Raw genomic sequence first — 25,361 nt, 5'->3', positions numbered from 1 at the left:
GGGTATTTTTTAAATTGAAATATAAACTAAAGATAAAAGAATATGAGAAAAGTTTTCATATATAGAAATGCACATAATTAAATCATGTGATCTTTTTTCGAATGTATATTAAAGTACAAGAAAAATTAAGATAGTATAAGTAAATAATTTAAAAATGAATTGAGAATGACTCGTTAGTTTTAGGTCACGTACTAAAAGTTGAATAATATTTCAAATAGTATATTCTAATTTTTATTTGAATGTAATCAAATTAAAAATATAAATAAGTAAAAATAGTATATTCTTAAAAGTTTAAATTATTAAAACTTCACCAATAATATTAAAAATCTTAATAAAAAAAAACAGTAATGTGTGATTCAATTATGAATGAGAGATACAAACACCAATGATATTTGAACCCAACTATACAAGGGATTGAGATCACTTTCTACCCAAAATTTTAAAGCAATGAGTTAATGGGTTTTTCACATTTATACAGTGTTCTACTTTCTCATTTTTATCCAATATGTGATTTGGGCTCATACTTAGATTGGATCTCAACAAATCTCCCCCTCAAGGGTGAGTCTCTTACACATTGGTACTAAACATTCCCAACCAACCATAACCACGAGTAATCCTTCGTATTGTCGTTCATCTTAACGGAACTCGCTTACCTGAAATCATTCATCGGGAAGACTTTTGATATAGGAAACATTATACTCGTTTGAGTCGGTCACCAAGACAAACTATCGACTCTAATACCACTATTGGGTCTATCAAGGAAGAGGTTCACCGGAAAGACACAAACACGAATGACATCTGAGCCCAACCATATATATATTATCGATGTAGTTTCTAATATTTTATATTGAAAATGATACTTTTAAATTGCAGGATAACAATTATAAAGTTTGGCAGTAAAAAATAATTAAAATATTTGGATATTATTATGTTAAAGGAAGAAAGAATCTCCAATTATTACCAACAAACATTATAGCAACATTATAGATGTAATTGATATTTATGAAAAAGAATAAATATCTAAACACCCCCTCATAATGCTTATAAATAATGAGATTTTATATAAAAACATGAAAATGTTACAAATTTATTAGAGGTTATTGATGAAAATTTATCACATGATAAAATTTTTGTCAACACTCTTATAATATAGTTTTCATTCTTGAAATTTATCAAAGATTAAATGATGTATGATCATATTAATTGCATAAGAAAAATTGTTACTCAATTGAAAGTTTTGAAGATTATTATGTTTGATTTTTTCTTTATATACTATAGTATTTCTATTGACATTAATAATGCTTCTTTCGAAATCTCTTATACTTATGGATGACATTTAAATGAATTATTGATCATATATACGTGTTAAAGAGAAAGATATGTTACTAGCGGAAAAAAAAAAGATGAATTTAACTATTTATAAAAATAATAAGAAAAAGAAGTTAGTCATAATCAAATTATTGAATATTAATGGTTAAATATATTTTTAGTTTTAAATTTTTACATAAAATTGAAATTCGTTTTTGTTTTATATTTTGATAGAGTTTAGTTCTAAATTTTAAAAATAAATATATATATTTCTTTTAATGTTAAAAAAATTTGACTTGTCATTTGAGATATTTATACTGTTTGACATGTTTTATCTTAAATTAAAATGTTGTTTAACACGTAAAGAAAATTAATACTACTAAATTAAGAAAATTATATTCATTTATTTATTTTTAAAGTTTAATAGTTAAAATATATCAAAGTTTGAAACTATAAGGAACTTCAATTTAATATCCAAATTTAAGGAATATAAACACATGGCCAAATGTAAAGAACGAATTAAAATTTTCTTTTGTAAAAAGAAGGGATACAGAGAAGAATTTCTAAAGCTTGGTGAATTTAATAGAGAAGAAAAGTAATAATTTGCTTGTTTTGTATGAATGCAATATGGTTAAAATTGATTATAACACATATGCAAAACATAGAGTATTACATGATTTATATCTAGAAGCTTTTGGAAAGTGCAATTAAGTTGATGATTTTATTTCATGTTAAAAGAAGTCTTTCATAGTTTTAACAAGGACTTGATTTCTTTTTCGAGTCTTGTACTTTTTGTTTTTCTTTTAAGTTTACATTTTTTTAAATAAAATTTAAGTTATTGGTTTTAGTGAATAATGAGATGGTCTTTACCTCCACTAATTTATAGAACAATTCTACTTTAAATTATATGAATATTTATAGAATAAAGTTTCATCTATGTTGTAGCATCGTGATTGATTGGAACATATCTCAATTGAAAATTATATAATCAGTAAATGATAGCCTACTTAGTATAATGGATTTTTATGATTTGGAGACTATGTATATTACATTAAGGTAAGAAAACTAACAAGTCCAAAAAAGTGTAAAGAGTTCAAATTTACTACAAATAATTTATATAAATATTTGTTGTCTAGACATAAATATACATTGTTTGAGATACTTTATCACTTACACAGATAATTTCTCTGTAAAATATATGTAGATTGTAATATCCCAAAAATACAGTTTAAAACTATAGAGTTGAATAATCACATTTAATAATAACTCAGATCAGTCTTACACTAAACAGAGCGTACGGTTATGGCCGAACGACCTTACAAAGCATTACTAGAAATTAAAGTTGTACAAGGTACACTCCTGACCGAACGGTTTACAAAAGAAGATACCGAACGATCATACTAAAACAAAAAGGGAAGGTGATCGAACGACCACCTTACAATCAACTAAGCTACTAACCGAACGTTCTATTGTTTGGTCTTCACTTCAACCTCGACCAGGTTCTCTTCCTCCAGTGTCTCTTCCAGCAGTACGTCTCCTTCTACTCACATCCACACGGATGATCATTGCAATGACAAAGACGGACGTACAAAACAGGAAAATATAGGGTAAGCTTATGTAATTTAATTCATGCATAAACATACATTCCAAACAATCAACACACAAGGTAAATTTCAATATATGTATCATACAAAACCTATTACTAGACTGACTGTCCGGACTGTATGAAATCTATGTAGCTACGACGTTCGTGCACCTGGGTGATGTAGTAACTGGGATGCCTTCAACAGCTGCCACCCGAGGTTAGTCCTATCTGTCCAAATTAACCATAAGGACTAGGACCTCCTGTCGTTCCCACACATGACCTACCCTCCTCTACGTGAGGACGAGTACTCACGGAACATCAGGATGAACCGCCAGCCTAGCATGCCCACATTCATACTTTACCAATTCCAATATTCATCTATGAGTCGTTCCTCCCCAGAACGCTCGTCCATAATCCAAAACATTTCAATCCATATCATATTCTCTTATCTTTCATTAGTATTCATCTCACTTAAACATTTTTCACAAAGATCCGTAAGGGTTCCTAATATCGAACGTTCAACACTGATTCAGAACAAGACCGAACACTTGGAGCGAGACCGAGAGGTCTCCAGTTTCATAATAGATTTAGACTAAGAGGGTACTATCGATTTGAGAAAGAAACCGAGTACAATCAAATATCACAATAAATGAATGGAACAAACGTTAATTACAAAGTGAGTCAATTAGATGAAATGATTCTTGAGGACTTCAACCGAACACTGAAATGACCATGCCCAGTACTAGGGCTTTATGCCGTAACCAAAGGATACAGACACTTCGAGACCTTCTAAGAATAATACTTAGAAGAATTCCCATGAAGAAACCGAACGCTTATGAAAACTTAGCTTATTTGGGTTTAGTGTCAAGAAATCAGAATGTCAGTCAAAGACTGAACACTATAGTGAGCGAACCCTAGTAGGCTTGAACGAACGCTCTTATTATGAAGTTTAGCTTGAGGAGCTAGAACGAGTGCCTGGTGTAAGACCAAACACTTGCTTAGGACGAACACTTGGTATAAGACCAAGTGCTACTAATCTTAAAAAGAAGAAGTTTGATAATTATACTAAGATACTATTGGAGTAGTGTTTAAGAATAACTAAAATATACAATTTCATATATATGTATATATATATATATATATATATATATATATATATATATATATATATATATATATATATATATACTTAAGTTTATCACAGAATACCAAGACACAACTATGCATGGCCGAACACTTGTGCAAAGTAGTTCGAAATGAAGACGCTCGTCCTCAACTAGGATTCTTCCCAAATGAAAGAATCAAATCCTAACCAAGTTTACTAGAAATACCGAACGGTCGATGACCGTTCAGTGACGAACGTACTCTTTCATAGGTAAATTCCATACCAGACACATTTATTTTCCAACTCATTTCTTAACATAAAGTTTCATAACTTTATACATTCATATCATAATCAATTTTCATACTTCATACAATCCAAGCATATCAACCATCATACATCATATTCATTCAGTCAATCCAACGAACGTTCATACAGCACAATAAACATACAAATTAAATTAAATAAGCTTCCCTTACCTCTGAGCGTGAACGAACGTCCTAGAGGCAGAATTAAGGTTCGCCTGACTACAATTCCTTCTACCCTCACGTTCAACAATCCTTCCAACTAAACCAAACAACAGAAAACCAACAATGGCTCAGACAAGACGAAATCATGCAACCAGAACTTGGTATGCATGTACCATATAACGAACGGTTAACGAGAAGAAGAACTTACCAGTTCAGAACCCGAAACCGTTCGGTTCAATCTGAAGCTCTGGACACCGGAAGTGCTTCTACGACGCGTGAACGGTGATCGGAGAAGAGAAATGGTGAGTTTTGGTAGAGAGAAGGGAGAGCTTTTAGAGAGAAGGAGGAGAAATGAGAATTTCAAAATTTTGGAGAAGAAGATGCATGCAGAGAGTGTGACGTAAAGTTTAAAAAAATCGCTCATCTGCCGATACCTGCCTTCCACTATCTGATTTTCGGATCCTCGACGCTTGACACCTGGCGTCCGTTCAGAGGAGTTTGGGTGCATTTTTAATTATTTTGACATATCTCTGCTTAGTTTGTTCTCGAGTTAAGGTTTTGGATGTCTTTAAAGTTTTTAAAATTGAAATAGAGAAATAATATAAAATACAAATTAAGATTACAATATCAAATTGGGGTGAAGAATGCTACTGTAGATAACAAAGCACTTAAGAAAACTTTTGATTTATTCAAAGGTTGAAAACCTAACTTGCGACAAATATACATTTGGAAATACTTGTTATTTATAATTATTTGCTTCCACTTGCATATAATATAATAAATCTAAAAAATAAATTGTAGTTAAGAAACTGAACATAAAAGGAACTATCATTCTTCATCTGTTGAAATGTCAATTCCCATCAATGACAGTTTTTCACACAGTAAATTGACATTCTTGAAATGTAGACCTCTGATGCCAACTTCGGTTGCAGCCTCCACATTTGTTTGCCTAAGACAATAATCATAAAAATCAAGTATACTTTAAAATAAATTAGTTCAAGATTTGCTGATTAACCAATTCAAATAAATCCAACTCTTTTAAACCACAGGCACCTTGTTTACAAAAGCCATCTACTTTGTGATTTTGTCACAGAACAGACCAATTATGGAAGAGTGCACTCTCTTCTTAAGCCTCAAATCAAAGTTTAAATATGTGTTTACTGTGCTTAAAAAAACTATTGTTACTCTCATATTTTAATCAGATTTTGAAATAGTCTATCACCAGATAGTAATAACATGACATGCATATAACTTATAACCATGCCAAGATACAGTGTATTCTGAATTGATATGTGACATGACATGACTACAGGATCATAGGGACCAATTTTATAACATTTTAGAATTTATGATGAACAAAATCAAGAAGAAAAAAATTAGAAGACTAAAATCACAGCGAATCACATTAAAAACATATTTAGTCCTTCAAAAAATCATTTTCATGGAAGATTAAAATAAAAAAGAAGGCTGTGATCAGGGGCAAAAGAAATAATCTGCTGATGGGGTCATCAATGTCTGCTTCTTGAGAGGGAGAGAAATAAATTGATGCTAATCCCAAGATGCTAGCATTTGAAAACACTTGTATATAGAGACCTATATGAATGTGTGAAGGTAAATTATGTGATACTGTGGTTTGATTTTGATAAGTGATCTAGAGTATAAAGAGAGTGGGAACCTGTCATCTACGAAAATACAATTTGTTGGATCAACATTAAGATGCCTCACAACTTCGTTATAGAATTCAGTATCAGGCTTCCTCTTTCCTGAAACACATTGAAAAAGGATGTATAATATATAAAACTTACAATGCAGCATAGTTTGAATGCATCCTTTAGCAACGAACAACAAAGCGAAATATGAAAAAGTAAATCAAGACTGTTTTGTTCCACTAGAATCTAGAAATTGCTAAATGAAAAAGATTATCAATGTAAAAGATTATCAATGTAAGAGGCACAAAAATAGAGAGGGATTGTGTGTATACCAAATGTGCATGAACAAAATGTCCATGATATATATGTTGATAGTTTTAACTTGTCTTCAATCAACTGGTACCTACAATACAAAACATTCAGTAATGAGCAATGAACTCAAAAACACAGATCATAATAGAAAAAGAAAATGCATTACCATATAGGGTAGTTTGTAAAAGCATGCATCTCATAGTTGTTTTTCTTTAAGGAAAGAAGCAACGGTTCGATGCCTTCTATGTACGAATATCCACTTCTCATACAATTTTTAAGGCCTGACAGAAAATTAGAAACACACATGCAAGTCAATGTTCGCGCATCCAAAGATTACACCAATTTCTACTAGAAAGTAAAATCATACAGAACAAGGGAGGCTATCAACAATCATATATATTGGGCATTAAGTCATAAGACTAAAGAAGTACAAGAAAACTAGTATGAAATATATTGTAAATATTATCCATACTGAACTTTAATGAAAAAAATTAAACTAGGAATCGGAAAAACAATCTAACCACAAGTTTAACGAAATCAAAACATGAGTCATTTCACAAATCTGAATGGAAACCATGCAATTAGCCAAATATGATGTGCATGGAGCGAGCAGATGAGTGAGTCCATATGTCTTAAAGAATGAAATAAGGGGAATAGAACAATCAAGTAGGATGTAGAGTGAGTGACAAAGTGAATTAGTGGCATTCCTTCAGTTAGACTTTTGTTTAACAATTTAATTTTGTTGAGTTTTCTATTCTTTCGTAAGAGAAAAGTAAAATCGAGAACCAAGACTGATGACTCGTTAGAATGGGCGACTTTTATCAGTGATCAATAATCACACATCAAATGATATGAATCAATTTCTTGCTATATCATGATATTTGATTAATGAATCATGCTATTCTAACATCTATGGTTCATATACTGAATCATGCTATTCTAACAACTATGGTTCACGATATGAACTGTACTAATCTGCAGTAGTCTTTAAAGCAACCCAATATTGGCTTTGGTAGAACAAGTAACAGACAATCAAATCACCATGGAAATTGATGCAAGCAAAAAAATGTCTAGTATTCACAATTCACAAAGATTCTTCTAACTTTTTCTCAGTCAGATTGACACTGTAGACTAACTGCTCAGGCACCACCTCATTTTAGGATAAACATTAACTGTTACAATTTCAGAAGGACCACAATATTCATTTATGGCAAAAAGTAACAAAAAAGCTAACACATAATACGGGGAGTAGACCACAAGGATGAAACATAGCCAATTGTCAACTCCTCTGTATCAGCTTGATCTTTAACTAAAAGTTCAAAAATAAGCCAGCTCTAATTTTCAAAGAAAAGAGAGAAACAGGGATTTTTAATGCATTAAAATAACACAGAAATATACAGTATGATAACGTTATATCTGCTTAATTCAAACATGATTAAGGTCTATTAGCAACAAACTCTTAGACCAACCCACCTTCTAAATCAAAATCCCTTCCATCTTTAAAAAATTTTCTTGCCAGCTCCATCTGGAAGAAAATGACAGATTGATAAGAAAACTGTTGTTGAAAGTAGACACTATCAAACCATTCTAGGCAGAAATTCTAGTAAATTACAAATTAATGAATTGCAGTACAAACAGTGTGGTCGGTTGGAGGAAAATGGAAAAAAAGTGTAGCAGTTTTTATAGAGAAATGCTAGAAACATACTCCCGAATACACTCTTTGAACACACTCTCTGCTCAGACTGAAATTTATTGCATGTCTCAAGCTTGTGTTGATCTCAGGTCTAGTTTAATGAATCCCTTCTGGTTTTATAGTTTAATATAAAATTTAAGCATTAGATGTATGTGTTAGAGTGTGTATTGCAAACCCCTTTGTCTGCCTTTCTCTTGAACCAGAGCAGCAAGGGAATCTCAACTTCCCTCGTCCCTCTCCATTGAAATCCTTGGCATCCCTTTCCCTCCCTCGAATCATATACTGTAGAATTAGGAGATTCAAAATGACCCTATACCCAGACATGGCTACATATGTTGCGGAGAAGATAAAGCATATACAACGCATGAAATGACGTACACATGACAGAAAGCTTTGTAAACCCATCAAACACCCCGTGTGCAATTCAACTCAAAATCCAAACCCCAATTCAATTTCTATCAAAAGATTAGACCTTTACATATAACAAGAAGCAGGGTCCATACTCCATACTTTGCAACAATTAATTATCAGAGTTGGGGTTTTTACCTCATCAATGAGACCCTTTTCAAACTCAATCCAAGCAGTTGGGTGCTTGATATCTATGAGCTCCTTTAAAGACATTCCGAAGAAGGCAGGGACATCTTGGTAGAAAGGGTCACGCACAAGGGTGTCCATGATATCAAATAGCAGAACAGGAAGCTTCCTTTCATTGGTATTGTTGGTCAATGCCATGGTAGTGACTGAATGTGATGATGAAGGTTTCAATCTGAATTTGAGACACAAACGTCTGGTGGGTCTTGTTTGGAACAAACAACAGGTAGAGAATGAGGGTACTCCAACTCCTCCCATTAACACCATTTTTGTATCACTCTGTAATTCATTGCATCTTGCTTTCACCTCTTTTCTTCTCTTCAATATTCTCTCTGCTCTTCTTGGCCATTAAAAAATTTAATGTCTTCTCGTCAATACCCACAGACTATTTCATTACTTCATTAAAAAATTTAATGTCTTCATATTATGACCTTTACCAGCATGAAATCAATGATACAGTTTTTAAATATTTATGAACGATATAATTATTATATGTGATGTATTGTTGAAGCATGATTTATATGAAAATGCTTATGTTGTAAATATATATAATAGTATTTTTATTTCTTTTATCTCTTACAATTTTATTTTTTATTTTATTATTGAATCTTTTTTTATTATATTTGATTAATTCTTTTAGTATAAATTTTATAAGAGTTGATTTGCTATAAATTAATTATGTATTTGTTGTAAGATGAGTTAAGATTAACTTTATCTTCTTTTTTATTGACTATTGTTTGAATAATATTAAAATTGTTATAATTTAGCAGCATTATTTTGATTGTGTTTTATCACTTTGTATAATATTATTTCCTTAGCGTGTTTTAATAATTGTTTTCCTAATAAAAAAAATTGGGTTGTTCGTTTGGGTAAGTTGTCACGTGCAAGATCGGCGGTGGTGATTTCAATGACGGACCATCACATCATTGGCTAAAAAATGCATTTCATATTAGTTTCATTTTCTAGATAAAATGTTTGGTTGTAATTTTATTTGCATTCCTGTTTGTCTTATTATCTTCGCATCGCATCTTTCCTTTTTTTTCACAAAAATATGTTTTGGAAACTAATTTTGTATATAGAGTAATTTATGCATTATGAGATTACTTTTTGAAATGTATTTTTTTAAAATCATAAATTTTTAGACATTAATGTTTGAAATGTATTCATTGCATTTCGGACATTAGTTATGAAAATATTAAATTTAGTTTTTAAGTTAAATGTTTGGAATGCATTAATTTTTTCAGTTAAAACGTAATATTAGAATGTATTTATCACATTGGAGAAATAGTTTTGGAGAAATAGTTTTTATAAATGTAAATAAAAAAAAGCTTAAATGCTTACTTCGTCGAGGTGAATTTCTGTCTAGTATCCAGTTTTAAAAATGAAGACAGTAGGTCTCTATATTATGAAAAGTATATGAATAAGGTCCACAAAAAAAGAACAAATTCAACAAATCATCAAAGAAAGAGTTGAATAAGAGAAAAAAAAAGCTAGATAGCTGAAGAGGAAAGAGAAAAAGTACGACCACATTAGCATGGACTTAACGCCGTTATTGTCAACTTAACGGACATGACCTTATTCATACATTTTTTATAACATAAGTTTGCTTTTGAGAGAAAATTTGAAAGAAAATAAATAGATGAATTTGAGAGATTTAAAAGTAAAGTTTATATTGTTTGTTTTATAAGATTTGGAAAGGAAAGTGAAAAGATTTAAAAATAAAATTCATAAAAAATTTGCAAAGTATGATAAATAAAAAAATAATTTAATAGATTAACATGTAAAGTTATATTTTTTTCCTTAAAATTAAAATTAATAGAAAATAAAATTAACATAAAAAAAGTAATGGGAATTGATTCTAGAAATAAGAATGAGAATCAATTCCTTCACTCCGGATGCACCAAGAGAATCCATTCCATTTCCACAAATGCACTTACAAAATCAATTCCATCCCCATACATGAAATCTATAATCAATTCCAACCTTTCACACATAACCAAGAATTGATTCTCTCACATCTTCAACCTCATTCACCAGCATCACAAATCACAAACCATGTTCATGCACGGAATATTTGCATAGACAGCGAGAATGGAACATGTCCTCTCTTTTCCAAATTCATTCATCCAAATCAACGTAAAGAAATGCATTTTCTTGTGCTATCATATGTATGATTGAGTGACAGGTAGTTCTCACTAATCACCAAAATCGTTACAGGTTTTCATTCACCGTATGGCATAGGTACCAATTGATAATGTTTTGCTAAAGCCAGTCAATTTCTTGACTGTTTGAAAGATTTCATGAGCACGTTTGGATGTCTTTGAAAATTATTTTGAATGAAATTAATTTTGATTAAACTTAATTTTAAAGCAAAGCTATTTACATACGAATTCTTTTAAACAAATTAGTAACAAAAGTTATCAACATAAAATTTAAAGTTATAATTTATTTCTTAACATAAAATCGTACGTGTAAACATTTACTTAAATTAGGGTAACCAGTCTTTCAACACGAAATTTCAGATAATCCTGTGTTAAATTTGTCGCAAGTCACGTATTAAAGAGAGACGATACCTTGCTGTATCCAAAGTGAACAAAATTTGAACCGTAAATAACAAGATTAAGTAGGCAGATCCAGTAGCGAAAAACTGTCCTACATATTATCAAACTAATTAGATTACATACATCAAATTGTTCATCAAATAAAAAAGTTAACACACCCCAAAATATGTAGCAAATATAACACAGCCTTGTTGCCTTACAACAACTAAGAAGATGCTGCCCCAAGGATCCCCCTTCATGTAAAATTATTGGCATGCAAAAGAATAGTATACAAATCAATTTCGTCGATAAAGTCACAAATATAATTCATATATCATAGAGACGGGTTCTTGTATTTTAACGCGATCAGTGCCACCAAAAGAAAAGGGCAACAACTAGCACTATGATTAACTCTTTCACGATTTCTTTTGTTCCTTGGCATTGGCAATTTGTATTACATGCCTGATGATGTTCGGTTTATCCGCTGAGCACCTAATTTTGGAGCAGCAGGTTTGGCCACCCTACCTCTGCCTGTGGATAACGGCTTGGCCTTGGTAGTGGGTGCTGGAGCAGCAATGGCAGCCCAAGGATCATCATCATCAGTTTGAGCTGTTTTCAAACTTAAAGGTCTCGCAGTTTTTGGAGCAGGTGCTGCTATAGATCCCCACAAATCATCGTCCTCGTCCTTGTTCAATTTTGGTGTACTTTTGGACAGCGAATTCGAGGCTATAATTTAAAAATAAAGTAATTAATACAGGCAAATAAATATACTTAGATTTTCCTGGAAATTGTCAAAACATTCGTGTAGAGGTCCCAAGCCACATAAATGACAAAGCTCACAGTGCATTCATAATGAGACGAGTAATTTAAAAGAAATGCCAACCCCACGTTCAGAGCAGATTGCAAACTTGAATAAGGAATTCATACTCACATCAATCACTTCATAGATCTTGTCATTATTTGTATCATAAAACACGCAACAGTTTTTCAACTCGTGGTTGTCACATAATCAAGCATAAAAACATCCAACAACAGTTTTCTAAGTTGTCGTTTACCGGTTTGGCACAACCGTAGATACTTTCAATCAGACACTGAAAATTACTATTAGTTGCTAACAACTTGCAATCATGGAAACTCGTACCAAAATACTAACAGAGAAATAAAAAATACCTTGTTTTTTCTGTGTAATAGGTTGAGAAACAGGCCGCCTTTGTGCTGCTTGAATGTTTGAAAGAGCTGGAGCTGGCTTTGTCTCTTCAAGTGGTTCCAATTCATCCCACCCATCCCTGTCACTTTCATGATCGTCTTGAATTCCATTTTCAAGTTCTCCCCAGCCATCCGTTGATGTAGGAGATGTAGGGACAGGGTGTTCAGCCAAATCTGTTGTGGAGCTTACCCGAGCAGGTGCTGTCGTCTCAATGACTGAATTACCCCAAAAAATTAAAAGAAATAAACATGGGTAAATATTGTAAAACGTACTCATGGAAGGATGCTACCACAATTAAGCAAAATGAATTAAGGCATCTTCAACAGGTAAGATATAGATGGAGAATAGATAGCTTTGTATCTTCCCCAGTGATTTTCCATGTTTGTTCCTTTCTTTTACTTTGTTCATCAGTTAGAATAAAATCACATAAATACCAAATCATATCAACTAGCTATAGTCAGGTGATTCAGGAAAGATCAATCCTCCAAAAGAAAAAAAAAACATGACATTGATTTAGTCAACCAAACAAGAAGTGTGACAAAATCGTCTTTTTGACTGTAAACACTGATCACTCATCCTTTGACTGAGGAACTAATTGATATCACTTTCCAGTGATTAAGGAGCTAAACTCATGTTACTCTCAATTGAGGACTAAATTAATATCAATTTTCTTTGGAGGACCAATTCTGTCACTTTCCATGTCAGATAGAGTAAGTTAAACCAAATTTTCATTGGACGACCAAAATGATGTCTCTTGTATTTTAAGGGTTTACATTTCCTGCAAGCTCATTGTTAATGAAACTAGAGAAATTGAAAGATTGACAGATTGTCCACAGTGCTAATTTCATTGTTTCCAACATTCTCTGGCATTTCAGTTAGGATTAGCCATACCTGTGGTACCATTAGAAGCTGTTGAAGTGACTGCAGTCGAACTTGCAGAAGCAACGGGAACATGATCAGAAGGTTTACCCTTCAAGGTCAAAGAGCTCATAGCCCATCTGAAAGGTGACAAGAGTTATACCAGTAACAAATTCCTAACGAAAATGCATATATTGTGGGAGGGAACCAATAATAACAATTGTGAGCAATCATGTATTATTAGATACAAGTGCAATAATAAATGTCACGTTGGCAGGTATGGGTAGAAGTTAGGAACAGTAATGTATTGTTAGAAAATGTGACAGATAATTACTTATTCCACTTTAACAGTTCTGTATTAGAATTAGAAACTACCTTGATGGCAGTTATTCATGGAAGCAACTGAAGATTGTTATGAATTCAGCTGCTCTGCCAGTAATACACTCCTATGCCTCGTGAAATCGGTATATGTACTAATAGTGGGTTCCTACCGATTTAACTAATTTATATATGAATTTGCAATCAATTTAGTGCTTCCCAGAATATAGACAATATCTCGTGTTCTAAACGCTCATCGTTGAATTATGAAGTTCTAGATTTGAAGAAAGAAGTTGAGGGAAGAAAGACCTCCACTAATATTTTCTTCATATTGAGATGAGCTAAACTTACATGATAATGATGATACTCCAAAACTTATTTATACTAATACTAAAGATAAAACCCAAAGATAAGGATCCTAAAAAGATAAGATGATCTAAGATGTGATGTGACAAGATATTCTAAGACAAAAAATCAAGATACTATTGGATACTTTTCCGATGTTCTAACAACCATATTACAAATATTTGTATACAAGTATGAATGTATGCCTCTGCATGAGTATGCCATCAGTAAGAAGCTAAATGCAAAACTCGTATTTAATCATGCATGTGCGTTTGGGTTAGTTACTTTGGTTTTCCGTTTTTGAATGAAAATTTCTCAGATATTTTTAATATAAAAGCCATTTTTGAATGAAAAATTAGATAATCTACACATACTAAGTATAAACACAATGAAATCTAAAATCATAAGTTGATATTAACTATCTATTTCTCTCCATTTTTTAACATTAAAACTTTCAATCACGCAAAGTTTTAACTGACTTACCCGAGCAAACTAGCATTTCCTGGAACAGATGAGCTTCCCACACTTGCAGCACCAGTGGTATCTGATGCATTTGTCTTTTGACAGAAAACAAAACAGCACCACATTAGATGATCATCTTCAAAGACATTATTAGTTAATATAATGGTGATTTCTCAACAATAGAGTGTCCTTTCCTTCCAATCTTTTATTTAATTACAAAAATTAACAAAGGATGCTAGTAGTGGGAGAAAACTATATTATCAGAGGTGAAATGCAAAAGATAGACATGAATTGATAGAAAATAGAAGCCACACACACACACTCAAACATATAAATTCAGCCTTCACACCTAATTTCTTGTATAAAAGAATGACATTACACTCTGGCTGATTTGGGAACCATGATAAGCATCAGAACAACAGCCAAGAACAATTTCGGAGTATACCTTTTCATAATGTTGCTTGGCTATCTGCAAAAACTGATCAACCGCTTGAAACGCCTTGGTTCTAACATCACTGTTTAAACCATGACAAGAATATTGTGCAATCAATGTCTCAAAAATGACCAAATAATCAACCAAACAATAATAAAAATTATCTCTATAGAATCTAAACGCAAGAACAAACAAACAAAACATCGCATCTCAGCACAAATATAAATACAAATACAAAAGAAGATTCAGAGTATATCAATATATAATTTAGAAAGAGGCATTTCAGCAGCAATTAATTACTATACCAAAATGATGAATCAGCCAACTATAAGTACTAACTATTTGGATGAATTAAGTCACTGGAATATTCGTATTTTTCACATGGTAAAGGGGATAGAAGAAATACAAGCTTATACAGAGATATAACCTGTCAGGATCAATTGTGAGCACAACAACATTAGGAAGAATCCGGGTTGCAACTTCAGTGATGTCATAGTAGGAACTGGTGGCACACAAAGCCATAATACCTGAATAATAAAAATTAAATATTATGCAAAAAGAATGTTGGAGAAGTGTCACAATGAAGAAGAGTTATAGATAGTGTATGGTTCTGATACCTGCTCCTCTAGCAGGTGGAAAAGTATCACGCAATGCACGAACTGTAAATGCATTGATCAAAACTCTTTTTCTTGTCTGACAAAATAGCATCAAAATTAATTTACCGAAGAAAAATATGCTATAACATTATAAAATAAAATAGCATACTAATTGAATTTCAGATAGCATTTCGAACATACTCCCTCGTTTAAGTAACTTCCAATGTTGCCTAGTAATATGGTAGTATTTGTTCTAATTGCTGGTTCTTCATCAACCTACAAAAAAATGCAGATGTAATACATTTTCAGAAACGAAAAACCATGAAGACATTAACATAAAGAAGCAAATAAAAGAAATAAAATTGTAAACTTTCCCCTAAATATGATGCTTTTGTTCCAATCAAAATTGGTAGTCAGGTTATCAGTAAATTTTGAGAAATAAGAGATGGGAGACACGTATGCTTCAAAAAAGGAGCTGTTTTAATCAATATATTATAAAATTCTAATGGGACACTTCACTTTTTTCCATCAGCATATTGGTCCCACGTGTTCAAGATTCTTAAAAGCAGTCTAACAATTTAAAAACAAGAACTTTCTTGATTCATCACTTCTTCAGTTATAAACAAGCAGCTTGACTTTTAATTCACATACAGAGCTTGTTTAGGCAGTACCTGCAACTTTGACAAATACTTCAATAATGATCCTGAGATGGTCCTTTGAGACAACTGCAATTATGAAACAAACCACATTTTAAAGAACAATAATCCAGAGAAATTTCACCAAATAAATAGACAATAATATTTGGTGAAGGAGGGAAAACTAATAAAGAAAAGAAAGAGTAAGGATACAGGCCGCAAGCTTTAAAGTACACGATACTTTAAGGGTTGATCAGACTTTGATGACTATTCAATGTTATAAATATAAACCTCGTCTTAAAACTAATTTGGAGAGATTCAATTAGGCCTAAAACTCACTTTCTAAAACAAAACAATTTTACAATTACCATATCTGAGCCCCTTAGAAAACATTTATTTAAAAAGTATATTTAAAGAAAGGGTAAAATAGACCATATAGGAATAAAATATCTGTGTTATTTTCACTTGAGAATTAAACTGTAAAATAATTCTAGAGGGCTTTTATTGATCCCTCTCATAATCTTCTATTTATAAGAATAAATTGATAAGAGTACATGATAAATAGGGTAACCTAGACACAATATAATCATGATAAATAGGGTAACCCTAGACACAATATAATCATGATAAATAGGTTAATCCTAGACACAATATAATCATGATAAATAGGGTAACCCTTAACACAATATAATCATGATAAATAGGGTAACCCTTAACACAATATAATCATGATAAATAGGGTAACCTTGACACAATATAATGATGATAAAATAGGATAAATATCCTAACACTCCCCCTCAAGCTGGAGCATACAAATTGTATGTAAGCTTGGAATAAATAAACTCAATGTGACAAACACGCGTCGGTTCGGAGAGAAGTCGTGTGTGATAGCGCGTGTGGATGAGAATGAGGCAACGACTAGGGATGGGTCACCCTCCTCGATGCGCACAAAACCCCTAACTTCGCCAGAGAAAACAAGACAGCAACGGCGACGGAGGTTGAACAGATGTGGCGCACGTGGCGGTGCTTGGATGAGAACTAGCCCTTGACACAGACAGAGTTGACCATGGCTCAAGGAGGAAATCTAGATCCATTGGTCGCTAGACTGAACTGTGGCGGTGTCGATGGCGGACATTAGCGGACGGCGTCGAAATGACAGGAAACAGAGGTTGATGATGACAAACTTAGGTGAACAGCTCTTCACAGTGGAAAAATAGTGCCAACGGTAAATGGCACCACACAGCGACAAACGGCACCACACAGCGACAAACCGTGCCAGACAGCGACAAATAGTGTCGGACAATTGCGGACAACAACTAGGGTTTGGAGACTAGATAGAAACCTCTCATTGAGGTATTTAAGAAAAGATGAAATTTTTAAGGCCGGCGGCGGCACTGGCCACAGCCACCAGCGACAACGGTAGAAAAGATTCAGACAACCTGCTCTGATACCAACTTGAGAATTAAAGGGTAAAATAATTCTAGAGGGCTTTTATTGATGTCTCTCATAATCTTCTATTTATAAGAATAAATTGATACAAGAGTACTAAATAGGGTAACCTAGACACAATATAATCAAACCCTAGACACAATATAATCATGATAAATAGAGTAATCCTAAACACAATATAATCATGATAAATAGGGTAGCCCTTAACACAATATAATCATAATAAATAGGGTAACCTTAACACCATATAATGATGATAAAATAGAATAAATATCCTAACATTTTCCAAGCTCTGATACAACTCAGACCTTTGTTCTGTTACAAAAAGGTAATGGCTTACTGAACACAGATAATTTAGAAGTGTCATCACTTCCCTCAAAGTGATATTTCTCAATGTAAATTTCATAATTGTTGGGTCAAACATGATACACCAATTAGCCATAAATGCTATATGTAAGTGGCATTGCACAATAAGACCAGTAGCACTTGTAAATTTTAAAATGAAACCAAGGGAAAATAGGCATACCTTTGGAGCCAGAATTAACATAGACTTCAGAGTCAATTCCCTGAGAAAAGCAGACGTGTCGGAAAACCCAGTAGCAACATGAGGGTAAACCTAGTCATATGTGTCAATAAGAATTTTAAAGTATCCACATTGCGAAAAGGAATGTTTCATATATCCTATGAAAAGGAATTGTCAAGAACAAAGGAGGTAGAGAAATTGAGTACACACTTGCTCATCAACAACTTGTGGTGATAAAGACTCTCCATACTGATCAATATGTTGGAGAAGGCCAACTCGAATAGCTCGATCATTGGAGGCAAAGAGTTTAACTATTGTAGGAAGTACCTAGATATGAATATAGAAATCCAATACAAGAATGGGGTTGAATCCTAATTGAAGAGTGTAAATAAATTTATGCACTGTAAAAGGGAAAAGGAAATGATTTACATGTATTTACCTTTACATTAAACTCCTCAGCCGAAAGCCAGGAACCCATTTTCAACAATGCAGTCAAAGCTGAGGCAGCAGCTGAACCAAATTCAAGGGCAGAAGCTAATAAAGGAAGTAACTGAAAACACAAAACATAAGAATCATAAAAATTGGATAATAAAAGTTTATCCGATTATATTTTACTATCAGAAATTCAAGTATACCTTCTTCAACACTATCTGGCGAGGAAGTTGCTCAGCTAAATTTGGAAGCTTGCGGAAGAAGGTGTCTCTCTCCACACTATCTTTTAAACTGAGAATTTCCATGAAATGTATAGTGTCTACCAGCTTATTTTGAAAATATTCTGCATATCCATTATTGAAAAAACAAAACTATATAAAAGATGGGATTTTCATAAAATAATATCATTGCACAATCAATCCTCTTCACAAGAAGCTAAAACAACAAAAGATTTATCCCATTGGGTGAAATCGGCTACACGGATTGAATGACATTATTAGGCTTGGTTGAAGACCCAATTACCCGGGATTTTATTCAACATGAGATGATAATTTTCTCTGAAGTTCCTCTTTCTGCCCCCATTTCAATGGAGGTGGCAAAACAGGTCAGCTCATCCTATTGTGGCGCGATGAAAATAGGTTGGGCTGGGCCAGCCCACCATGGTTATATGGGCTGAAATTTATAACCCATCCCATCTTAGAGTGGGCTGCAGGTTAAAGGGCTGACCCACCATTTTTCAATTTAATAAAAAAAAAACAGTTTCTTTTTGCAGTTTTGGGCCTATTTAATTGCTTGTTTTTGTGGACAATAAAGGTGTCTCAAAACCCACCTCACCTCCCAGGTCATACATCAGTACGATGACAAAGAAATAGGAAAAATATCTATAACAATAACAATAGTTATTTCAAAACAACCACCGCCATTCACCCTTTCCTCTATAAATCAACCACCGCCCTTCACCCTTTCCTCTATAAATCAAACGTTTGATAACCGAGAACATTGTAGTTACCACTTGCATATTCTTTTCCATATCACAAGCACAGTCTAAGAAAGAGATGAAAAAGATGAGTTCTTTGGGCACAATGAAGAAGCCACTGCTGTGTGAATTCCATACCCAGCAGAGAGTCACATAAATCCAATACTAAAACTAGCAAAACTCCTTCACTTCAAAGGCTTTCACATCATCTTTGTTAACACTAACAAACGCCTTCTCAATTCTAGAGGGACTGCTGTGTGCATTCCATACCCAGCAGAGAGTCACATAAATCCAATACTAAAACTAGCAAAACTCCTTCACTTCAAAGGCTTTCACATCATCTTTGTTAACACTAACAAATGCCTTCTCAATTCTAGAGGGACTCTTTCCCTTGATGGTCTATCTTCATTTCGCTTTGAAACCATCCATGATGGCCTATCTGAAGGAAGGAGAAGGATGTAGAGTGGAACAATGGCGATGCACATGTGTGACTCCACTAGAAGAACTTGACAGTAACAAGATCATAAAGAAGGAAAAGGATGTAGAGTGAACCAATGGCGATGCACATGGAATGGAATCCTAACCCCAATTTTTTTTTCTCAAAATCAATTAAGTATGAGAAGGGAAGAAAGAGTAGAAAACAAAATGAAAGGAGAGAAGAAGAAAGAAGGATATGTGCGTGCAAGTGTCTAGACACCATCTTTATACATTTAATGGGCTAGGGGGATGGCCATCCCCTCAGCCTGTGACCCGGTGGGTTGGCAAGGTGAGCCAATGCGGGTTGACGGGTTAAAAATTCTTACCCAACTCATCTAAATGCTGAAGGGTTAGCGGGCCAGCCTGCCAGGCCTGGCCTACTTTTCAACCGTCTACTCTTTGTGGCCTTCTTTGCACATGATCAAATCAACTTAACCAATTCACTGTCATATTTTCTTCAATCACCCCACACCAATATCTCTTAGTATATTATAGTTTATACCTAGTCCTTCGTTATGTGGCCACACATCCATCTTTACTTTTCATTTTTCTGCTGGCACTATTTTATGTTGTTCCTTTAAACCCCAATATTCAATACCATAATGTATAGTTGAATGCACAGCAGTACGGATAAAACTTTCCTTTAAGCCTGGTAGGTAATTTGCAATCACAAATAACTGTAGTTGTCTTTCTCAATTTTAATAACCTGATTGGTCGTAACATAGTCACTTTATCCATCATTTTTTATTATTGATTCCAAATAGATAAACTTAGAAACCCCATGACAGAACGTTTTCCCTCATTTCCACATAAAATTCATTTTACTCTTATTTCTTGCTAAAATTGCAATTCATATGTTCTATCTTACTCCTACTCAAACAAAATCCCTTAAGTTCCAAAGTATGTTTCTAAAAGTTTAAAGCTAACTTTTTCCCTTGATTCCTCAATCAAAAACTATATTATCGATTGAAAACATGTAATTAGGTATCAACTCCATTCTATCCCTAGTAAGCATATAGAAGACTAGATTAAATAAGACTAAGTGGCACATTTTACAACCCAATTACCATCATCCTTTTGCGAATTTTTTATCACTCAAATTATTTTTTGTGCATTTTACCACCAAATTTTCTATTTCTGAAGATTTTACCACCCATTTTTTTTGCATATTGTACATAAAAATGGTAAAAAAAAATCATTAATTTGTTCTGATGTATATAATCTCTCAGATACATGTATTCATGTATGTATAGGATCCGCTATAGCTTACAATATAAACCACAAAACACATGAATCCTTCAAAGAAAGAGGCAAAAAACTACTATAATGCTAGGTAAACCATTTCCATATATGATTAAGTATAAACATAAGGGAGAACTCACCGCTGTTTTCTATAAGCTTTGATGAGTTTAATCTACGAGAGGGCATGGAACTCAATAGTCGTTGATAATCTGGAAGCAGAGCCTGTGAGACAAAAAATAACATAAAAGTGAAAAATGAACTTTTCAAATAAAAAACATAAAAGCAACCAGCAAACTAAAATGTCCTTTTTAATTACTATATGCAGCCATAAAACCATGAGGGAGAAAAGAATGAGGCTACTGACCTTGGGGATGGAACCAGTGTTGCGTAACTCCTCTGTCTTGCTCAACCTCAGACCAGAGAACACCTCATGAATTAGGCAGCCTATAAATTAGGGTTTTTAAATATGTTAAGACATGGAATGGAAAGGAAAACAGAAAGTGGAAAAAATTCAGCGAACCTACAATATCAATCCAAATCTTCATAGTTTAAACTAAAATTACTCATTCTTCCAGAGAAAAGATTACCAAGTTCTTCTAACAATTGAAGACTTTCTTAGTGAAGTTTCAAGGAAAGAACTGATTTGACATGACATTATTAGATGTCTGCAGACACAAAATACTCGTGAAGATCAAGAGAGAAACATTGATACCCATTTTGAGGATGACACACTTGAATGACCAAGGAGAAATTTTATCTTGACCAGGTGTGAGGTTATGAACAAAGCATGTGCTACCAAAAACACAGAGTGGGGAACCCGATCATTAAAATCAGGCATCCAGTTAGTAAGATAACATGTTGTAAGGATAGCATCTCCCAAAATAGGTGAGGAAGATGATTATGAAGAAGTGTTCAACTAGTTCTAATAAGATGTTTGCTTCTAAGTTCTATTACACCATTTTGTTGAGTATGAGGACAAGACGTTTTATGAAGGATACCATGAACTGCTATAATTGGTTAAACAGATATTCACGAGCATTGTCACAACAAAAAGCACATACAGATATACCAAATTGTGTTTTGGTTTCATAAGAAAAAAATTGAAATATAAAAAAAAAACCTTTTTGATTCTTCATTAACCAAATCCAATTTCAACAAAAGTAATCATCAATAAAGGTAATAGATATTTAAAACCGAAAGGGATAACAGTACGAGAAGGACGCCAACTATCATAGTAAACTAAAGAAAAAGGAGATAGAGTTCATTTATTAAGACTATCAAGAAAAAAAGGAGATAAAGTTCATTTATTAAGACTATCAAGAAAGAGACCGGCAAATATGTTTTCCAAGTTAACATTATTCACAATTAAAAGTAGACATGTTTTAAAAATTTTGTCAAGCCAGGACATTCTAATTGTGCATGAATAATCATTGGAGTGACCGCCAATGCAAGTGCTAAACAATAGGAAAGATAAACATTGAGCTGAAATTGTGTATTATTTAGACAGCACATGTGCATTATTTCTATTAAGAAAAAGAAAGCAATACAATAAACAGAGGAGATCTTATATCCTCTAATAACAAAGATATGACACAGGAATAATTAAAAATGTTCCTAATAATAGGTATATAATCTAGATTTTTTTTATTATATAGGATCAGCTCCTTAATTCTATAACTATAAAATAAACATTGAAAAACCAGTTCTTTATCTCTTAATTTCCTTTTTCTAACCCCACATTTTCCATATTATCCCTTTTCCTATTTCATATTCCTAGATAATTTTGAACCAAAATATGTCAGATGACCCTAATAAAGCAGATGATTTTCACATGACCTTGTGTAACTAGTTCCTTCTTGTCTTATTTTTAATAGTTTTAAATTTTGCAAAACACCCCCCCTAGTGTAATTTCACAAACTAGAAAATAATTTTATTATATATTCTCAGTGGAACTACCTAATTCTAAATGAGAACAAAATGTAAATATTTATTGGGGTCATGTGATCAATCAACTAGTCTTGGCAATAGGCAAGAGGAACTGAAACTTCACTCTTAGCTAGAAACTAGAGACACAAAAATAATAGAATATTCTTCCTCCTATGTTCTATTCCTCGATTCCACCATATAAACCTATTTGCTATCACTATGAATTATTATCTAAAAGAACAGAGAGAAAAAAAACATACCCATGCCCCAGGAATCAATGGCCCATGGAGGAGACTTCTTAATTGCATCCCAGTCTGATTTTGCCAACTCCATTGGTTTGTACTGTGATCCAACAAGCCATGCATATTGCTGAACAGGAAATATGATAACTTGTGAGCAGAATATTTGGTCTCCCTATTCCATACCTTTATTTCTAAATAAAGAAGCCAGACCAAATCACTACAAGGGAGCATCGAAAATATCAAATTTGTCATAAATCATATGAAAGTCGTAAAGTTAGAGATGACCAAAATGTGTGAACAGACTTAAGGCTGCAAACGAACTAGCATGACATGGCCATTTAAGTGTTACGTAAATTCAAATAGCTGTGCCAAAACTATCAAGGAAACAATATATTGAAACAGAAACACGTATATACCAGCATTTGACCAGAAGATGTTTCATTGCTCCCATCAAACTCAGATAGAACATCGAAAGCGTGAAGCTTCCAGTCCAAAGTCGGTGTAACAACAACACTAGCCAAGCAAACATTACCGTGAATCTGCAACAAATAAAACTTGTCAATAAATGATTAAAAAAATGAGTAAAAAGAAAGAAACTCATAAATACTCACAAGTTTACAATCATTATTCAAGAAGCTCACAGCTTTAGCTATTTGATGAAGACCCAAAGCATAATATTCATCCCTAAACCAGCAATAACTCTTCACTAAACCAGCAACAACTCTTCACCCAAAAAAACTATAGAACTCCACACATGCAATAACTCTTCACCCAAAAAAAACAACAATAACTCATTTGATACCTTTGTGTACCTTCAAGCCCTAACTCCTTGATTTTCTCAGACAGCGGCATCACAGGTTCAGTCACAATATATATCGTAACCTTCGGCGAACCTGCATCGTAAGTCTCAATCTCAGCGCTGTGAAGAAACGACAATATATTCGGATGCCTAACCTGAAAACCAGCACCACAAAGCCCTGTAAAAACCACGCAATCCACAATTCCAAATCAAAAAAAAAAAAGAACACTAAAAATTCAAAAATTTCGAAACTCACAGTTCGAAGACGCTTGACGCCGTTGCGCGCAGCAGCTAAGTGGCCGTCCTGAGCATTAGAGCCAGAGAGAGAAAAGACGGAGACAGGAGAACCGTCATCCTGAAACAGTGGCGTGGCAGTGTTATACAAAAAATAACCGAATAAGCACACATGAAAACATAGTCAGTGTACACCTAATTGAAATTCTTCGTTTCAATCTATCTGGCGTTATCTCACTGTATAAGCTATCTCTATAGGTGTAGATTAGATTTAGGTGTTCGTGAAACATATATTAGTGAATTGAAAGGGAAAATGCGGAGACTACCTTGGAGGTGCCGCGAGAGTGAGTCCAGGAGCCCCAGGCGGAAGGGAAAGGTTCGGCTATGTTATACGGTAGATCCTTGAGGCCGGTTCCAGATCCACCAACGACCTCTTTGAGGAATTTGAACATGGTGATTGGAATCGGCAAGAGCGCGCGGTGGCGGTGGCTGTGGCGGGGGCGAAAGAGAGGGAGAGGGCGCTAACCACCGACGGTGGATGGATGGATGGATGGATCTGATCGAGTGTTGCGCTGTCCAGTGGTGCACACGCGAGACCGTTAGGCAAGGTGAAACACACACCTGTTTTGTATTAGTGAAGCAGTGTTCATAAGCTCCAATTTTCAGATTAATTGGTCCCTTGAAATTGGGGAATATACACTAAAATTACAGGATCTGGATGCAGGGTCACTGCAGTATAGTAAAACAGCAATTCATTCTAAGAGAAGACCTTTTTTTTTTCTTTTTTTCTTTTTTTATTTTTTTAAAGCAAGATTTTTATTCATCAAAGACTAAAACCTTCTTACATTTACAGCAATTTACAATATGTATTGAAATTACTGTTTTCATTCCAAAACTATTATTTTTTGACAATTCTAAAGTACCTTTAATTATTTGTTTTCACTTGTACCCTTATTT

At 33.5% G+C, this 25,361-nt stretch overlaps 3 protein-coding genes across 6 annotated transcripts; all 3 read right to left on the bottom strand.

The window, feature by feature from the left end:
- Positions 1 to 2,539: 2,539 nt before the first annotated feature.
- Positions 2,540 to 5,032, bottom strand: LOC108328834 (uncharacterized). 3 transcript variants are annotated; one of them, XM_052873730.1, is made up of 4 exons: positions 4,900 to 5,000; positions 4,674 to 4,731; positions 4,475 to 4,562; positions 2,540 to 2,848 (listed from the first exon to the last, which is right to left on the bottom strand). In XM_052873730.1, the coding sequence occupies exons 1-4, from the start codon at positions 4,971 to 4,973 to the stop codon at positions 2,775 to 2,777; spliced, it is 294 nt and encodes a 97-aa protein (XP_052729690.1). In that variant the 5' UTR covers positions 4,974 to 5,000; the 3' UTR covers positions 2,540 to 2,774. The 3 variants fall into 3 exon arrangements, with proteins under 3 accessions (XP_052729690.1, XP_052729689.1, XP_052729687.1); XM_052873729.1 differs by having other exon boundaries at positions 2,543 to 2,848; positions 4,674 to 4,794; positions 4,900 to 5,032; XM_052873727.1 differs by having other exon boundaries at positions 2,547 to 2,848; positions 4,674 to 5,000.
- Positions 5,033 to 5,133: 101 nt separating this feature from the next.
- LOC108327943 (flavin mononucleotide hydrolase 1, chloroplatic) lies at positions 5,134 to 9,105 on the bottom strand. Its single transcript, XM_017561680.2, has 6 exons — positions 8,666 to 9,105; positions 7,900 to 7,951; positions 6,593 to 6,707; positions 6,447 to 6,517; positions 6,141 to 6,228; positions 5,134 to 5,414 (listed from the first exon to the last, which is right to left on the bottom strand). The coding sequence occupies exons 1-6, from the start codon at positions 8,975 to 8,977 to the stop codon at positions 5,294 to 5,296; spliced, it is 759 nt and encodes a 252-aa protein (XP_017417169.1). The 5' UTR covers positions 8,978 to 9,105; the 3' UTR covers positions 5,134 to 5,293.
- Positions 9,106 to 11,347: 2,242 nt separating this feature from the next.
- Positions 11,348 to 25,127, bottom strand: LOC108329168 (uncharacterized). Of its 2 annotated transcripts, XM_017563248.2 has the most exons (21): positions 24,731 to 25,127; positions 24,427 to 24,525; positions 24,174 to 24,325; positions 23,983 to 24,055; positions 23,788 to 23,910; positions 23,390 to 23,498; positions 21,568 to 21,647; positions 21,344 to 21,425; positions 18,712 to 18,851; positions 18,516 to 18,626; positions 18,287 to 18,403; positions 18,080 to 18,169; positions 16,141 to 16,194; positions 15,671 to 15,745; positions 15,491 to 15,566; positions 15,301 to 15,400; positions 14,886 to 14,955; positions 14,462 to 14,535; positions 13,349 to 13,455; positions 12,421 to 12,672; positions 11,348 to 11,976 (listed from the first exon to the last, which is right to left on the bottom strand). In XM_017563248.2, exons 1-21 carry the CDS (start codon positions 24,854 to 24,856, stop codon positions 11,705 to 11,707), a joined length of 2,382 nt encoding a protein of 793 aa, XP_017418737.1. In that variant the 5' UTR covers positions 24,857 to 25,127; the 3' UTR covers positions 11,348 to 11,704. The 2 variants fall into 2 exon arrangements, with proteins under 2 accessions (XP_017418737.1, XP_052728809.1); XM_052872849.1 differs by lacking the exon at positions 24,731 to 25,127 and having other exon boundaries at positions 24,174 to 24,348.
- Positions 25,128 to 25,361: the final 234 nt, after the last annotated feature.

This window comes from Vigna angularis, chromosome 2 (genome assembly GCF_016808095.1).
Source record: "Vigna angularis cultivar LongXiaoDou No.4 chromosome 2, ASM1680809v1, whole genome shotgun sequence".
Taxonomy (NCBI): domain Eukaryota; kingdom Viridiplantae; phylum Streptophyta; class Magnoliopsida; order Fabales; family Fabaceae; genus Vigna; species Vigna angularis.
This window is presented reverse-complemented; position numbering and strand designations above follow the sequence as displayed.

Coding starts and splice junctions, on each gene's coding strand:
- LOC108328834 (XM_052873727.1), bottom strand. CDS start 4,973: ATGCACCCAAACTCCTCTGAACGGACGCCAGGTGTCAAGCGTCGAGGA. Junction 4,563..4,673: donor CGGTTTCGGGTTCTGAACTG/GTAAGTTCTTCT, acceptor TGTTTGGTTTAG/TTGGAAGGATTGTTGAACGT. Junction 2,849..4,474: donor ACGTTCGTTCACGCTCAGAG/GTAAGGGAAGCT, acceptor GGATGTGAGTAG/AAGGAGACGTACTGCTGGAA.
- LOC108327943 (XM_017561680.2), bottom strand. CDS start 8,977: ATGGTGTTAATGGGAGGAGTTGGAGTACCCTCATTCTCTACCTGTTGT. Junction 6,229..6,446: donor ATTTTGTTCATGCACATTTG/GTATACACACAA, acceptor AATGTGTTTCAG/GAAAGAGGAAGCCTGATACT. Junction 5,415..6,140: donor TGTATTTTCGTAGATGACAG/GTTCCCACTCTC, acceptor TTATTGTCTTAG/GCAAACAAATGTGGAGGCTG.
- LOC108329168 (XM_017563248.2), bottom strand. CDS start 24,856: ATGTTCAAATTCCTCAAAGAGGTCGTTGGTGGATCTGGAACCGGCCTC. Junction 15,567..15,670: donor GAAGTTACTTAAACGAGGGA/GTATGTTCGAAA, acceptor CTATTTTGTCAG/ACAAGAAAAAGAGTTTTGAT. Junction 12,673..13,348: donor AGCTTCTAATGGTACCACAG/GTATGGCTAATC, acceptor GGGGTAATTCAG/TCATTGAGACGACAGCACCT.